The sequence below is a fragment of the Megalobrama amblycephala genome, linkage group LG13, assembly GCF_018812025.1.
Source record: "Megalobrama amblycephala isolate DHTTF-2021 linkage group LG13, ASM1881202v1, whole genome shotgun sequence".
Taxonomy (NCBI): domain Eukaryota; kingdom Metazoa; phylum Chordata; class Actinopteri; order Cypriniformes; family Xenocyprididae; genus Megalobrama; species Megalobrama amblycephala.
Genome location: NC_063056.1, coordinates 14,753,851 through 14,772,330, shown reverse-complemented (window position 1 = coordinate 14,772,330; position 18,480 = coordinate 14,753,851). Strand labels below are relative to the sequence as shown.

At 36.3% G+C, this 18,480-nt stretch overlaps 1 protein-coding gene across 3 annotated transcripts in view; it reads left to right on the top strand.

The window, feature by feature from the left end:
* The window catches only part of osbpl3b (oxysterol binding protein-like 3b), a 96,147-nt gene that overhangs the window by 52,990 nt on the left and 24,677 nt on the right, over positions 1–18,480 (top strand). For 2 of the 3 annotated variants that reach the window (XM_048152095.1, XM_048152096.1), the window contains exons 3-12: positions 1,397–1,513; positions 2,005–2,058; positions 3,005–3,118; positions 7,027–7,191; positions 8,441–8,552; positions 8,632–8,735; positions 11,256–11,348; positions 11,673–11,832; positions 12,760–12,890; positions 17,852–17,959. In XM_048152095.1, coding sequence (XP_048008052.1) covers positions 1,397–1,513; positions 2,005–2,058; positions 3,005–3,118; positions 7,027–7,191; positions 8,441–8,552; positions 8,632–8,735; positions 11,256–11,348; positions 11,673–11,832; positions 12,760–12,890; positions 17,852–17,959 — 1,158 coding nt within the window. The remainder of the gene's footprint in view (positions 1–1,396; positions 1,514–2,004; positions 2,059–3,004; positions 3,119–7,026; positions 7,192–8,440; positions 8,553–8,631; positions 8,736–11,255; positions 11,349–11,672; positions 11,833–12,759; positions 12,891–17,851; positions 17,960–18,480) is intronic. The other variant, XM_048152097.1, reaches the window with a different exon arrangement.

Sequence of the window (18,480 nt, the reverse complement as noted above, 5' to 3'; positions counted from 1 at the left end):
GAAAGACATGAACATCTTGGATGACATGGGGGTGAGTAAATTATCAGGTAAAATTTTTTTATCCTTTAATGTTCAATAAGGCTGCATTTTTTTAATCAAAAATACAATAAAACACTAATATATTGAAATAATGCTACAGTTAATAACTTTTTTTCTATTTTAATATGGTTTAAAATGTAATTTGTTCTTGTGATGGCAAAGCTGAATTTTCAGCGGCTGATAATCCAGTCATCAGTTTCACATGATCCTTCAGAAATCATTCTAATATGCTGATTTGGTGCTCAAGAAATATTTCTTGTTATTATCACAGTTGAAAACATTTGTGCTGCTTCATATTTTTGTGGAAACCGTGTTTTCCCCCCCAACAGTTCAAAAGAACAGCTTTTATTTGAAATTATATCTTCTGTAATATCACTTTTGATTAATTTAATATATCTTTGTAGAATAAATGCCAGACTTTTCAATGGTAATGTGTATATATGGTTTGTGTTGGTTCTGAATTTTATCCTAAATTCAGTATTTTCTTTTTACACTGCTTTTTATTCACAAATATTTCCAGTTTGTGATCTAAAGAAATGACAATACGTGCAGGAGCTCTAAACCTATAAATAAGTTGAATACTGGGATGAGTTGATTGATTTTTTTTTTTTCTGTGTTCCTAAATAAGGGGAATCATAAGCTTGCATCAACTCCATTTTCTAGGCCTGCTGCCTTCATGACCTATTAAATCACTTTCTGTAAATTTATTATGCATCTTCATTAAAATTGACAAATCTCTACATTATTTCACACACAAATAAGGACAGTGCGGTACGACCAAAATCATATACCTGTATGATCCTAAACCAAACCCTAATGTAACCCTTATAGTAAGTAGTTGGTTTGGTGTTTTATGTTTTTGTATTTTTGTTATTTATGGTGTTGGAATGTTGTTTTAATGGAAAGCACTTTGGCCAACTCATGTTGTTTTTAAATGTGCTATAAAAATAAAAAATAAAAAAGTACATGTGGTTAATTAATATTACTCAGTAAATCTGTAGTTACACTGAAACAAGGACACCTTGAAATAAAGTGTAACCCTTATTTCATATTAATGTGTTGAGGTGCTTGGCAGTCGCAAGTGATGTCTTTGTCTTGAAAGGTTGACTATTTTCACATTGCATGTTTTTTCATCATTCTCATGTGTAAATAATGCAAAGCAGTCCTGCCTAATGATTGTCAGCTAATTATATTTACTGCAGTATAAATGACATCTCTACCAGTTATGGTCAAATGTTTTATTTAATTGCCATTTTTTCATAAGATGTATTTTGATAACCCATATTTTCGAGACAACTCATATACAACGTTGTGTTTCATTGTGCAGTGTAAATATGTATTGAACTGAATTGTACAGGACAACTGGGAGATCGTCGAGGGCTTGCGTGGTGGTCTTTCCATTGTTCAAGAGCCAGAGAAGCAGGCCGGCTACATGCTGAAGAAAAGAAAATGGCCCATGAAAGGTTGGCACAAGGTATGTGTGGGAAATTGTCATGCCTCTACCAATGTTTTATTCAAAATATTTGGAAAAAGTGGAATTGCAGAAATTTTCAGTATTACATCTCAAAGCAGCTGAGTGGATCTGTGCTAACCTGTCTGAACACATTGTGCTCACACTGATAGACTCTGGGTTGCTGATGAATGATCTACCTGTGCATCATTTTGTTCAATTTAAGCACACAAACACTTCTTTTTTGATGCTAAAATACTTTCTCATGCCATTCAATGTGCAGATACAACCCTAAGTATGCCATTCTAAGGTTTATTTGCCTTGAAAATACACATATACCCCTTCAAACAAAAAGAGTGTGTACAAGAATAGACAGAAAAGAGGCACAGTGATATACAGCCTCTCATTCATCAAGAGTGTGTTAGCGTCCCCTGAGAGGACATTCATCATTTACCGAAAAAATCTGACCCAAGTTTCTCCTCTGTCCTCTCCTCTTTGTGCTTCTTTTTTCACAGAGATTCTTCCACTTGGACAAGGGCATTTTGAAGTACGCCAAATGCGCAGCTGATGTGAGTCTAAAAGGCCTCACGTATATAAATACTGTATACACACACATTCACTCAATCCATTGAACTAAAGCACTTAGGACTTTTAGTGGTTAGTTCTCCTTCATGAAAGTCTTTACAGAGCTCCAGCAATCTTCAGAGGTCTTCATCCTCCATCTTTCCATCAATACATGTTTCCTGCTGATAAAGCCTCTAGCTGTGGGAATGTAAAATCAAGGTTAATTTCCTCAGGGTGTGACAGCCGATAGTTTGCAAGTGCGTAAATTTCATAACAGAAACTGTTATGCCACTACCACCGTGCCGTGCTTGCCTTCCCTCACTACAATCTGCCCTCTTAAGCAGCATTATGAAGTGGACACTTATGGCCAGGGCATTAAAGTATAATGAAAGTACGTAATTAACCTGCTATATATCTTTCAGATTTATCTGGGGCTTTTTTAGCCTCTAAATCAAGGCCACTAGTCGAATGTGCCTGTGAGAATGGATCATTGACAATTTTACAGTACTGCAAACTCGTCACCTTTTTGTGAAAACCACTGTTTTGAATGCACAATATGATGCTGAATCACTTTACTTTTTTCAAATATTTATTCCTTATAAATACTAAAAGAGATTTGTTAATGGAACAGTTAAGGAACCAAATCCATAAGTTCTTCACAATTCTCACCCCTACTTTTATGTCACTAATGCAAATCTATGAAATAGCCACAGTAAGATGGGATTACTTGGGCTATCTCACTCTATCTGTTGTATTTTTGGTGTAAAGGATGCAGTAGATTTGATTATTTATGGAAAAACAAAACCAAGAATTCAATTTGAATCATTATTCAAACCAAGAGCAACACATTTGCTCAGTAGTAATTTGAGTGTGTTGCAACAGAGTAACAATGTTGTATTGATATATGAGGTAACGCTGATATTTATAGGTCAAACCTTCTGCTGTGTGCAGGTCGAAAAAGGCAAGCTCCACGGCTGCATTGATGTGGGGCTGTCCGTCATGGCCATTAAGAAGAAAGCCAAGTGCATTGATCTGGATGCTGAAGAAAACATTTATCACTTAAAGGTATCACAACAATTATAGTATTACACTGACCTCAGAATGTTCTGCGGTCACAGGAGGAGCATTAGTGGAGATTGATGCATACTGTAATTTTGCTGCAGTTTTACCGGAACATTTTACGTTATGATGGAACAGTAGATTTTTTCTTTACCCTCATATTAAAGTAGCACTAGGAGGTTATTTTGCCTTTAAAGGGGTCATGAACTGAGAAATTAAAATTTTCATGATCTTTTGACATATAAGAGGTCATTGTACTATAAAAACATTGAGTTCAGAACTCAAAACTTTCTTGTTAGTCTAAAAACTGCTTATATTGAAAGCCAATCTGCCAAAAAGTCAGGTTGTGGAATGTGCCACTTTATTACGTAATAGTGTGGCTAAACACCGCCACCACAGAAGAAGATCAACACCTGCCTCAACATAACTGCCTGTTTAGCCCCACCCACCGATTCGCGCATGTAATAGGTAAATAACGAGAGAGGCATACGCAGGTCTACCCAGAAACTAAACGTTAAAGATGGCTCCGAAGACAGCAAGACGCTGTGCAGTGCCAAGTTGTGGAAAAACAGTCTTTGCATTGCCTTCCTTCTGATCCCAAAATTAGGAGAGAGTGGATGAACTTTGTTTTTAAAGGATTAGTTCACTTTCAAATAAAATTTTCCTGATAATTTACTCACCCCCATCTCATCCAAGATGTCCATGTCCTTCTTTCTTCAGTTTAAAAAAGAAATTAAGGTTTTTGATGAAAACATTCCAGGATTAATCTCCTTATAGTGGACTTCAATGGCCTCCAGATGATTGAAAGTCAAAATTACAGTTTCAGTGCAGCTTCAAAGGGCTTTAAACAATACCAGACGAGGAATAAGGGTCTTATCTAACGAAACGTTCTGTCATTTTCGAAAAAAAAAATGTTAATGTATATGCTTTATATAAACAAATTATCGGTTTCCAAGTGGTTCCACCAAAACCGCACTTTCATATCCTTAAAAAAAAACTTACGCTGTATGTCCTACGCCTTCCCTATTCTACTTACGGAAAAAATGGAACTGGCGCCGCGTTCGTTCCGTAAGTTGATTAAGGAAGGCGTAGGGCATACAGCATAAGCTTTTTTGAAGAATACGAAAGTGCGTATTAAATCTTATCTTAAATTAAATCTTTTGTAACGATATACACTACTGTTCAAAAGTTTGGGGTCAGTATTTTTTTTTCTTTCTTTTTTTTTGGAAGAAATTAATACTTTTTTTCAGCAAGGATGTGTTAAATTGATAAAAAGTGATAGTAAAGATTTATATTGTTAGAAAAAAATTATATTTTGAATAAATGCTGTTCTTTTTAACCTTTTATTCATCAATTAATCCTGAAAAAAGTATCACAGTTTCCAAAAAATATTATGCAACACAATTGTTTTCAACAATGATAATAACTGAGTATCAAATCAGAATATTAGAATGATTTCTGAAGGATTATGTGACACAAAAGGCTGGAATAATGGCTGATGAAAATTCAGCTTTGCATTACAGAAAAAAAAAATATTTTAAAGTATATTAAAATAGAAAACCTTTATTTTAAATTGTAATAATATTTCACATTATTACTGTTTTTTCTGTATTTTTGATCAAATAAATGCAGGCTTGATGAGCATAAGAGACTTCTTTCAAAAACATTAAAAATAGTAATGTTTCCAAACTTATACACTGCGTTCCAAATTATTATGCAATTGACATATCAGTAAGATTTCAGTACAATAAACATTCAGATTTTTGTTTTTCTAAGAAAATGTGTGTTTGTTTATTTATCCATGTCTTTTTAGATAACTGGTTTCAATCTCAGACAAAATAATTTGCCAGATCTATGGAAACCCTACTTAGAGGTTGTTCCACATTATTAAGCAAGTCACAGTTCTCATGCAATATGGGGAGGAAGAAAGATCTTTTTGAAGATGAAAAGCATGAAATGGTGCAATGTTGCGCAAAAGGCATGAAAACAACTAATAGTGTGTGAAACTGAACGGAGATTATCGAATTATCATAAGATTTGTGAGGGATTTAGAGCACAGCAGAACTCGGTCAGATAAAGGCTTATTAATGAAAGTTCCTGTCAAAAAAATTATTGTATTAAAAGGGCAGCTATAAAAAAGCCAGTGTTGAGCAGCAAACAGGTATTTGAAGCTGCTGGTGTCTCTGGAGTCTTGAGAACCTCACCATGCAGGCTGGCAGTTGTGCGTAAAGATGCATTTTAGACACCACTAACCAAACCTCACAAAGAGAAACATTTACAGTGGGTGTAGAAATACATTTTCAAACTGTTTTATTGCTGTGGTGTTTTTTTTTTGCAGCATGGGATAGTGCATAGTGCATTGTACAATAGTGCATTGTACTATGCACTATCCTCCTTTTTATACCATAGCTGAAAATGGCCAGTTATGAACTCCAGATATCTTGAAAAAGTCATTTTAATACCCTCCATCTCACTTCCCAATATTCCAGCCCAAATCATCACCCACCAGCTCCTTGCTGACGTCGCAGTCTTGTTGGAACGTGGTGGCCATTCACCAACCATCCAGAAATCCATCCATTTAGATCATCCATTGTAGTACGGCATTCGTCAGTGAATAAAACTATTTAAAAATGAGTCTTCATGTATTTCTAAACCCACTGTAAATGTTTCTCTTCGTGAGGTTTGGTTTGGAGTGGCTGAAATGCATCTTTACGCACAAATGCCAGCCTGCATGGAGAGCTTCTTGAGACTCCAGAGACACCAGCAGCTTCAAATACCTGTTTGCTGCTCAACACTGGCTTTTTTTTTTTGACAGGAACTTTCCTCAATAAGCCTTTATCTGACCGAGTTCTGCTGTGCTCTAAATCACTCACAAATCTTATGATAATTCGATAATCTCCATTCAGTTTCACACACTATTAGTTGTTTTCATGCCTTTTGCACAACATTGCACCATTTCATGCTTTTCATCTTCAAAAAGATCTTTCTTCCTCCCCATATTGCATGAGAATTGTGACTTGCTTAATAATGTAGAACAACCTCTAAGTAGGGTTTCCATAGATCTGGCAAATTATTTTATCTGAGATTGATACCAGTTATCTAAAAAGACATGGATAAATAAACGAACACACATTTTCTTAGAAAAACTAAAATCTGAATGTTTATTGTACAGAAATCTTACTGATTTGTCTCTTGCATAATAATTTGGAACGCAGTATATATATATATATATATATATATATATATATATATATATATATATATATATATTCCAAATATAAAGTTATTGAGAAACTTGTTATATATAGATAGATACATTTTTTTCTCAATAATTTTAATTTTATGAACAATGGTGGAATAACACATTTCCCAGAATGCTTTGAGTAAATATATTATAGATTAAAATCTGATATGAAGTTGCTTAATAAGTATACATGTCTGAATGAAAATTATTTGTTTTGTTCAGAAATTCCTGTGTTTAATTTCTTTGAATTCCAGTATCTTCTTACATTCTAAAATTTGTCCAACCATGTTTTTACTGATATTATATTATAGGTTGTATAGGCTGGCATATCATGTTCAAAGCTATTAGAAAATCATTACAATCCCAAAACAGATTAACATTTTAATATAAGAAAGCTTTACAAAACTCAAGAGAGAGATTGATTTTAAAATGAAATTCTGCTCCCATGTAGTGGATCCTCTTTTAAAGAGAATCATTTAAGGGGCAAAATCGGTTTTGTCAGCTTCTATTTGTTTTTCTCCAGTTTGAACTCTTGATCTTAGGAATAGGCAGCTAGTCCTTCAAATAGTCAAATAGCAGCACAGCATCAAGAAAAACAGCTTCTGAATCCTGATTGAGTATAGGTTTCCTTCATCCCAAAGCTTTAACTGTGGTCTCCTTGTGCTTGCAGATCAAGTCCCAGGAGCTGTTTGATGAATGGGTCTCTAAGCTACGTCACCACAGACTTTACAGGCAGAATGAGATTGCAATGTTCCCTCATGAGAAAACACTCTTCCACCCTCATTACCCCCTCACCTCCTCCCCCACGATATCCGACAGTCAGTCCATCAGAAAGGTAACGCCATGGGACATGTAGAGGGTTTAGATGGAAAGATAATGTCAGATGAAATGACAATGACTGTGCTAGTGCTTTAACTTTGAGAGGACATTAAAGGACTATTGTACTGTAAAGTCTACAGCATTTAGAGAAAAAAACCCTCTCAAAAATCACTTTCCACACTAGTAAATTTATTTTGTCCACTAACAACATCCAACAGTGTAAACACATTTATCACAGTACAAGTTTTTTTCTGAAGGTAATGAAAATTACCACCATATTTCCACCACATCTGATGACAAATGATGTATTGTGTTCAATATCATTCTGTGATGATTATGGAAATGGCATTTTTTTTAAATATTTTGGCATAAATTGGCTTTTGCTCGGGCTAACTTCATAGCTAGTATTAGTCCTAAATACACATAATAAACCTGCACATTCACACTTTGGTCGCTCTATCGACATCTATCGCATGTTCGCAGCTCTTACATCAGTTACATGCTCTTCTGCACGGATGAATCTGATGCTTTGAGGTATTCCCATGGTTACCAGTGATTACCATATCAGAGTGGATCATTATACAGTACACCAAGATCCACTGACAGTAAGAAGATTTTGCAGATAAAGTGCAGATATGATACAGTACCAAATCTCAAGCTCAAACTTTAAAGCGTTATTTTGTAGGTTTTGAACACAGATTTTATGTACTCAGTCAATAATGGAATTCCAGTCATATTTAATCAAAATATCTTTCATAATACAGCTTTAAATAATATTGTTATCTCTTTTTTCCCATAATTTGACCATCACAGATGGATTGGAAATTCTGCACAATTAAAATATTCCATTCATAAGCAATATTTACAATTGTTTGGTGTGGTGGAAATGATGTCACAGCTGTGGGACAGTTGTAGTTTTTGCAAAATAGATGTAAATCAATTTCACAAAATAAATATTGAAATGGTTTATGTCATGAACATCATTTATCTATAAATAAAAGAGAATATATATATATATATATATATATATATATATATATATATATATATATATATATATAACATGATATGATATGACAATGAATTTACTTTAATTTACTTTAATGAAAATAAAATTGGTTTACTTAGCTGGAGTTGTATTAATACATTTAGCTTTCTTTCTCTTTCTCTCTCTTCTCAATCATTTCCTGTCTTTTCTTCTGTCTCTATCATCTCCCTATCATTTTTTCATGCTTCTCTCTCTCTCTCTCTCTCTCTCAATGTAGCGTGCCTCTCTTGCAAAGCAGTCGTCTCTCCACTCGCCTGTATCTTTTACCAGCCAGGCCAAGGTGACCGCCTGGCTCCAGTCTTCTGATGACATGGACAGGTGCACCAAAGGTACGCACATACCAGTCTTACACTGAAGATGCAGTGTCTGCAGATTTTTACTGCACAATGTTCTTTCTTTCTCTCTCAGAACTCTCTGTGTGTGAGTCTCAGCTCCTGGAACTGAATCACTTGTTAAGAAGTATGGAGGTGTTACACCGCACCTACTCCGCCCCAGCCATCAACGCTCTGCAGGTTACATGTCATTCACACACAAATTTATAATATTTTTTGTTTTGTTTTTTTGTTAACATAATTACACAAGTCATATATCAGAAATTGTTCTTGGTTAGATTAAGTGTTTTACATATCCAACAAATGTAAAGATGTTTTTGGTGAATTGGTATTATTTTATATTTTTTTAAAGTGCCCCATTATGTGCGATTTATAGTGTGAATAGCTGTTTATGAATGTAAAAGGACTGCAAAGTTTTAAAGATCAAAGTAAACTTTAAATAAAGTTATTGTCTCCCAAACGAAAGAACCGATTCTCAACTGCCTGAAATGAGTCTTACTTCCTGCATAACCCTGTATGTAGGTTTGTAAGACAAATTTGCATAATGCTACCTGATGGTCTTCATTGGCTGCCCGTGAACATCATCTATTTTGCCCCACCCTCAAACACTGTAGTTGTAGCTGAGGCCTGGAAGAGTTCATGTTGTCGAGATGTTGAGAAGACGCTGTTTTCTGCGCTGTGAAAACAAATCCACTTTGCATGCACTTCTAAAGAATGAGGGCTAGCCCTGGAATTAAAACCAACGCAATTGTTCCCATTCGTATCCCTGTGTATATTCAAGTGCTGAGGAAGCCTTCGAAGCTGAAATTCAGATACGGTAATGGGAGTTTCCTTTCCGACACACGCTGTAAGCAGTAGACCAATCACAACAGACTGGGCCATCTGACCAATCAGAGCAGAGCAGGCTCTCGGAAAGGTGGGGTTTAAAGAGACTGAAGGCGTTTCTCAATGTCAAGGATACTTCCTTGGCAGGACTGGTCCTTCCAAGTCACTTCCTTCAGATGCTAGGCGAGGCTCCTCTTTAGCATTCGGAGAACACGTAAATGGAACAGACTAGCAAGTGCACGTTACGTCAGTGAAAAGTTAAAAGAAATGCCGGTGACGGCAACCAAGCTAACAATTGTTAAATGACGGTCCGGTTCAGTTAGCCATCAATAACGCAATTTGTATTTGTATAATTTATAATATCAATACGGTAGTAATTTGTACTGGCATTTAAATGTTAAACTTTATTTATCTGACATATTTACTACAGTTATAACAAATGTTTGGTAACGTAAATATACTTACATTTGAAAGCATATTGCGCGCTAACGTCTGACATTTTTTTTTTTTTTGAACAAGATCGCAAAGCTGCGCACATAGGATTGTGGGTGATTTTAGAGCGCGAAGAGCGCGAAGGCTACACATATGCATCCTTTCCTGTATATGGGATATTTTTCGAATGAAGGACTCAGTCCTTGTTTGAAATTCCGAGGATCCTCGACATTGGAACAGTCCTTCGACGGATGTCGATGACGTAGCATCCTCGAAATTCTGGCTTCCGAGGATCCTTCCTTGACATTGAGAAACGCCTTGAATCCTTAATCGAACGCTTCAGATGCCGTAAGAAAAGAGGTGATGCTGCAGTGTATATTATGAGAAAATGAAAGCGTTTTTTGACCTTGGATGCATGTAAACTAATTGTAGCAGACCTCCAAAACAAAATTAACAGCCTTTAAAATATCATAATTGGGGCACTTAAAGTTTTACTTGGAAAACTTTTAAAAATGTTTAATAGAAAAAACTTCTTTAAAATCGCTGCCTTCAAAAAAGGCAAATCTTAGTCCCTCAGGCAGTGGTCCAGCTGTGCCTGTGGATGCTGTTAATGTTCTTGCCTACGGTACAACTGACAAACAGTCATTCGGTTGATAGCACAAGTTCAGAGGATAGCCATGATGAGATTTGCAGTAATAAATCAAATTATTCCACATAACTGCGGTAACAGATGAGATATTATTCAGAGAGCTGTCCTTTTCATCTGCCAAATGGGCCACCTTATTTTATTACAATTTCTGTTTACTTTAGCTGCTGCAAATTTAAATGTATTCTCTGTACTTAAAGGACAAGTTCGCAGATTTTCATTTTGTGTCATATGGCGGACAAATAAGCAGGGAGATCTGGGTTCAGGTAACATTGAGAGAGAGTACACGTTGTTCATTTACATATACTACCGACACTGTAACAATACAACGATGGATGAAAATTGCGAACTCGTTCCTTGAGATGTTGTGAATTAATCCTCTTATTTTGCAGTAGAATTGTATTTACAGTATGGCCAATAAAACACTAAGCTAAAATCAGTCATTAAGTAAATGAAAATTATGTTTAGTATGAAAAATAGATATTTATTTAGAGATTCGCTAAAGATTATATTTAATTTGAACCCTTAAATTATAAGTGTTTTTAAAGATTAACTGTAAGCGATTGTTCAATGAAGGCAAAGCTTATCTAAATGTAAAACTAGGGGAAATGAGCATAAACAATTAAATATCCAACATTATATATCCAATATTAATCGATAGTGGTATATTAAAACATGTCTAATATCGGCCAATAATCGATATGGTACTGATATATTGTGCATATGTACAAAGAATACATTTTAGCGAATGGTTTTCAGTATGTATTGGGTATTTCAGTATTTTTTATTTTTTGTAGGCTTCAACTTACGACAGCCCGAAAAAAGAGAAGAGACATCCCAGAAAATGGCGTTCCAAGAATTATGGGAAAGACAACAAAACAACCCTGCAGGTGATCCGTGACCTTCTACTTGCATACCTGATATTAAAAAATCTTCACTTCAGTTTACACGAGAGCCATGCATTTTTAATGTTAATGCAATGTTTTATTGAGCTGATTTGCTGATGTGACAATGAAAGTCACTCTCGTTCGCATGGCTCGTCCTGTAGTCTCTTAACTGTTACACAAAGGACCATTAAGTATTACTGCATGGATGAGAAATTTCCTATTACCTTTTCCTCAGGCCATTTATCTCGCAGTGTTCCTTTTGCAAAAATGAATAGCACCATCATTGACCACTGACCTGGTATTTTCTCCTTCCTCTGATGTTTTTAGGTTCCAAGCTGTATTTCAGCAGGTTCTATCCGTCTCCACGCATCCAATCCCAACCTCTCTTCAGTAGACCTGACCAATGAGAAGAGTTACCATGAACCTCTAGACTCGCCTATAGATGTATCCAAACTGCAGGAAGACTTCTGCCGTGTCGCAAACAACCGTGAGTGCTTCAACAGATTGCAACTAGATTTAGTAATATATATCTAGAATGTGTCCTTTGTGACAAATGATACTTCATCATTCTCCCCCAAATACTACATTTTTGGCTCAGAATGTCTTATTTGCATATAAAATATGTGTCATTAGGAAGAAATTGCTGAGGGACAAATCTCTGGAGAATGCAACAGATGTTGATTGCAAATGGTTGTTGCACTTTATCTTCAGGAGGATTGTGAAAATCAGTCTCTCATGGTCAAAGAAATTTGCCAGCTGCTCCTTTAGCACAAGTCAAGAGGTTTCATTGGACAACTTCTCTAGATGAGAAACAAGAATAAAATACTAAAATACTTAAGTATATATATATATATAACATATAATTTAGTTTTCTTTCCGCAAAATGAAGGAACTGAATAAACTACATTTAATATAGAAAAATATAACCACCATTAACTATTTACCTTATAGTATCTAATCTAATCTAATTGAACTAATGTAAATTCACTAAGAACATATGGAAGAAGTAAAATTTGGAGAAGCCATGTTCAACAAGCTTTCTTTTTTTTTATTTCTGCAACATATCAAATCAATATCAACTCAAGTACAAGTTTTCACTGCACACTTCCTGTTTCCTTCCTATAGATACCTTTTCAAATCACTCAGTATGATTTGCATCTGTGCCAGTTTTCATGTGGAGGCCAAAGCAGCTTTTACACTCCTGCTATGATGAAACAGAGACACTTCTAAAATGCACATTTTGCTTCCAGGCATATGATTCATATGTATACTCCCTCAAATTACAAACAGATTGTGTTTTATAAATCATGCATGAAGATGTGAGAATCAAAACCAGATTTGTAAATGATTTGTCCACCTTGTATATATCTGAAATGGTGCTAAACTCTTTTTTTTTTTACATGTTTGTTTCCAGTTCATACAACCATGAAATCAGCCCTGTGCATGCTGACTACAGAGAAAGAGAGACTTAAACAGATGCTGGAGCACGAGTCTTGTCCCTCCCCCTCGGCCCAGCTCCTAGGACTAAAGAGTGCCCTGACTGCTGTAAGAACACAAACACACACACACACACACACACACACACATTTCCTCTCTGTGCATTTCCTCATGCTCAACACTGTTTACTAACAATCGTTCTGTTTCTTGCCTAAATACTTCTTTGAAGCATTGCATGCTACTCAGGCAGAGCTCTTGTTTTGTGCAGATGTAAACATGCTTCTCTTATCATCAATTCATGAATGGCCAAAGAATGTATTTAGATGTGCTTTCTCATAAAGTGCAGGGAATTACCTGTGGAAGGGCTATTGTAATATAACGAGTATGTCCGCCTTCTAATGTATCTTGTGAACAATAGAGTTGACCCTCCAAGGAGCCATTTTTACATGCTAAAAACAGTCTGTGCTAAATCGAGTTCTGTAACGCTGAATTATGACTCATCTTCTTTAGTGAGTCACGTTATTGTGAAGTAGACCCCTACTTTAGCACTTCTGAGAAAGAACGCCAAACATCTGCTTTCTGTTAGAACTGCTGGGGAATCTTTTTGAAATTCACAGTGCATCCTTACTGGCCACATTTCAAGTAACTTGGAACTCCATAACTTTATGTTCTGTGAGAGTTTTTTAAAGGAATAGTTCACCCAAAAATGAAATTTTTAAAGTTGTTTACTCAACCTTATCCAATCCTATTTAACTTGCTTTCTTTTATACAACATAAAGAGAAATATTTTGAAGGATGTTCATGCTGCACTTTCCCATACAGTGAAAATTGGCCAGGACCAGGCCTAACTAAGACAACAACAACAAAAAAATCATTGTAAAAGCACCATCAAAGTAGTCCATATAGCTTGTTCAACTTTCAAGTTGTTACATTATTACTACACTAACGTTTATCTGGCCAAAAGAAGTCACCATAATAGTATTAGTGCTATATAGATTGGCGGAATCCATGAAGCTCCCACACTGGAGAACTAACTTTTTTGGGTGCAGATATGGTGTCTTGTTTTTACCTGTCATCTTCACCAACATGATTTTGTGTGTCAGTATAGTACAGTCCCTCCAGAATTTCATGGGTCTTTTTTCTTTTTTTTGCTGCCTAAAATGACTGAATTTGTGGTGGTTTTTCCTAAAATTTTCATCAATATTTGTGGCATTTCTTGTTATTTTGCTGTGAAAATATACCACAGACTACATTCTTCTAAAATTGCTATTTATTTTTCTGACCCTGAGAACCAATGCAGGGCTCCAGACTAACATTTGAGGGCAGTAGCACGGTGCCATTAAGTTCTACACTTAACGTCTTTTTATTTTTAAATTAGTGTTTGCTTTCCTACATTGTGAAACTTTTAGTTTTATAAATGAATAATGTTCTGGTCATCACATTAAAAATAACTCAAATAATGGTGCCATTATCAATTCAAATTGGGTAATATTTAAAGCTTTGAAATGCTGGGAAAAGTTGTGTAAAGCACTTAAAAGCACACAAAACATTAGACCATTTCTGCCACAAGTTGTTTCTGTTAGTGTTACAACAGTAAAACCCATGGTGAATGTTGGTGATTTGTGGACTGAGCGATTTGTGGTTTCATAGTTGGCACTGTTTGATCTGATATCTGTGGTTTAACAGAAAATTATGCGCTGAATTTCAATGCTTAAAAGATTTCACAACAATGTTACTGATTCTGTGGTGAATTCAAGCTCTTTCTAAACGGGATCTCCCAATGCTGTACAGGTGCTGGTCATATAATTAGAATATGTGAAAAAGAATATGTGAAAAAGTTTATATTGTGAATTATTTTTAAAAATGAAACTTTCATATATTCTAGATTCCCTACATGTAAAGTAAAACATTCCAAAAGTTTGTTTTTTTAAATTTTGATGATTAGAGCGTACAGCTCATGAAAGTCCAAAATCCAGTATCTCAAAATATTAGAATATTTCCTAAGATCAATCAAAAAATGGATTTTCAAAACAGAAAAGTTCAAGTTCTTTAAAGTATGTTCATTTGTGCACTCAATACTCGGTCGGCAGCACATATTACAGCAAATGACTTGCTCCTAGCACAAATTACAGCATCAGTGAAGTGTGGCATGGAAGTGATCAGCCTGTGCACTATTGAGCCTTCAGATCATCTGTATATTGTTGGATCGACTGTTTCTCATCTTTCTCTTGAAAATATCCCATAGATTCAGGGGTCAGGCATGTTGGCTGGCCAATAAAACACAGTAATATCATGGTCAGCAAACCACTTGGAAGTGGTTTTTGCACTGTGGGCAGGTGCTAAAGTCCTGCTGGAAAAGGAAATCAGCATCTCCATAAAGCTTGTCAGCAGATGGAAGCATAAAGTGCTCCAAAATCTCCTGGAAGATGGCTGCATTGACTTTGCACTTGATAAAACACAATGGACAAACAACAGCAGATGTCACGGCCCCCCAAATCATTACTGACTTCAGAAACTTCACACTAGACTTCAAGCAGCTTGGATTCTGTGCCTCTCCAGTCTTCCTTCAGACTCTGGGACCATGATTTCAACATGAAATGCAAAATTTACTATTATCTGAAAAGAGGACTTTCAACCACTGTTCACTGTCCAGTTCTTTTTCTCCTAAGCCCAAGTAAGATGCTTCTGATGTTGTTTCTGTTTCAGAAGTGGCTTGGTAGTCCTTTTCCTAAAGATGTCTGAGTGTGGTGACTCTTGATGCGCTGACTCCGGCTTCATTTGACTTATTTTGAAGCTCTCCCAAGTGTCTGAATCGGCTTTACTTGACAGTATTCTCAAGCTTGTGGTCATCCCTGTTGCTTGTGCACCTTTGCCTACCCAATTTCTTCCTTCCAGTCAATTTTGCATTCAATATGCTTTGACACATCACTCTGTAAACAGCCACCACATTCAGTAATGACCATCTGTGACTTACTCTCTTTGTGGAGGGTGTCAATGATTGTCTCCTGGACCATTGCCAAGTTAGCAGTCTTCCCCATTAGTGTGGTTTCAAAGAACAAGAGATACCCGGAATTTATACTGTAGGGATGGTCATTTAATAAAACTCGAATGTAAATATTCTAATATTTTGAGATACTGGATTTTGGACTTTCATGAGCTGTCTAATCAACAAATAAAAAAAAAAAAAAATTGAAATTGAAATCTTTTACTTTACATGTAGGGAATCTAGTATAAATGAAAGTTTCATTTTTAAAAATAGTTTACAATAAAAAAATGAACTTTTTCACGATATTCTAATTATATGACCAGCACCTGTATATTAACGGTGTCGCTTGATATAGATCAGCCCGTTTAAGTCAAACGAGTAGCGTGGATTAGTTCCACTTTCCTTTCATTTGTCCATTGTAGCCATTGTAGATCGGTCTTCATGCAAGACTGTTCTTTCCATTTTTGGAATTGAGAAACAGCCTTTGTTTCACTGAACGCACCTTGCGATGATGTGACAGGATGTATCTAAGCCCAAAATCTGCAGAACATCTGCGGCAAAGAAAAAAAGCCCCTCTGAATATTGTGGAGTTTGCTTGATTTTGCGATAAATTCAGCGATCGCAGAATCGCGAAATCCTGGAGGGATTGGTAGTAGCTACATACTCCCTGTGTTCCATTCATCCCTATGCCCTAAGGGTGAGTGAGAGCTCTGAAAGGGTGTAGAAGAAAAAAAAAAAAAAAAAACTATTGCCTGTGCAAAAAATCATGGGTGCAAAGTGTCAATCAGTTGTACTCTTTGAAATCCTTCATTCCGAAGGCCTCTTTGGAGTGGCCAGTTTTGAGCACTTCGGTTAAAACAACCCTTCAACATGGCAGCAATGATTGTTCTCACTCCGCAGTTGAATATATCCCATTCGGAATGCAGCCACTTTGTCTTCTTATCCCTTTTTTTAGCCTAATATGTTGGAGTATCAACCAGGGCTGCGTTTCCTAAAAGCATCGGAAGCCTAACTAGATCGTAGAACCATTGCCACCAATAGTCTCTACGATCAACTTGACTCATGATGCTTTTGGGAAACGCAGCCCTGGTTGACACTCCAACATAGTAGATGGCTGTACTGAACCTTAACGGTAGGTAGCAGTACCGCACCTTAATAGTTACTGGTACTGGATTATAAATGCTATTATAATATGTGTAATATTAACACAATATCAGTTGTTATCATGGATATCGTCACTGTACCGGTATAATTGCAATACCCTAAATTCAATCTTGGCAGTTACGATCCAAAAACTTTGATTGTTTATGAAAAACACAAGAATCAGTGCCATTTGATGCCATCAGCATCAAAACCATTGCAACAAATCTTCGCACACCACATTTGAAGTGCGAGATTTGAGAATGTATTTGCATTTTTTCTGAATAAGGGCCAGATTTACTAAACAGGGCACATTAGCGAGAGAGCGCAATTCTAAAAAAGCACAGATGGGAGTGGAAAGTTCTGTGCATGATCTACTGACGACGTGCAAATTAAAGAACAAGACGCAGTCAGATCACTTCCATAATGACCAACAACAATCTACCAAGAGCAGCGCAAATTAGCGTTTGGTTTAAGACATGCTTTTTTGGGTGGTAAATAATGGAGCAAATACCAATAAATTAACTAGCTCAAACATTAGTAAATCACCTTGCATGATTAATTTACATACTCTTCCCCCATAAATTTTGCGTCTGAAAGGGAAACTCCTACAAATGCATATGCGATAAGGTTGGCTGCAAAAAATAACTGTGTCCATGCCCATTCAGCACTAATTTTTCACTGCCTGTCTTTAATAAATCCTGACAGTAGGTTTTTAATGCTAGAAGAGGGTTTGTGCTGGTGCAAGCTGTGAGTAAATCTGGCCCGAAGTGTTCTTTTCTTAGCTTGACAGTCCTAGTCACTGTATGCCTTTGTCGTAAAGGTTGAAAATACATGAGGGTGAATAAATAATGAGCTGATTTCTGTTAATTGCTTAAGGTATGTTTAATAGTTAGGAGCTCTATGTGGACTCCATGTGAGTTTTTGCTGGTTGCTTTTGCAGGCTGTAACACAGAACACTGAGCTGAGAGAGCGTCTGTGCAAGATTCACGCTGAGTCGCACATCTCTGAGCCCTCTGTCCATATAAACCTCAGTCCTGGCCCCCTGCAGGTGGGTCTGGGAAATGTGCTATCATTACACCCACCCACCACCCCAGTGCCATTATCAAGACCAGACCATTTCTACAGCTGCCACCAACCATACACACTACATTTCATTAGTCATTGCTCACTAATCACAAGTAGCGTTATTGTAGAAAGAATTACCGTAAGATTTGTCAGCCGAATATTTTTTATCACCTTGGGTTAAAACCTGAGGCTTAAGTTGATTTATGCTAATTGAATCCACAGATACTCTCTGGAGAGGCTGAGTCAGACTTACTAATGCCAGTTAATCATGTCTCTGGGTAGTATATGCCCAAACCCACTTGCATGCACCCTAACAATCTTATATTGCACCCACGCTTCACATGCTATCAGTGATATGTTCCTGTGGAATTGTTTTGTCAATAACCAACTTCCCTAACTGACATTCTAGTCAACATAATGCTTTTACGCTAATTATCTTGCAAAGCTCTGCCAACTGTCTTTCCTTTTTGTCTTACTCCTTCATAACAAGTCGTGATTCAAAAG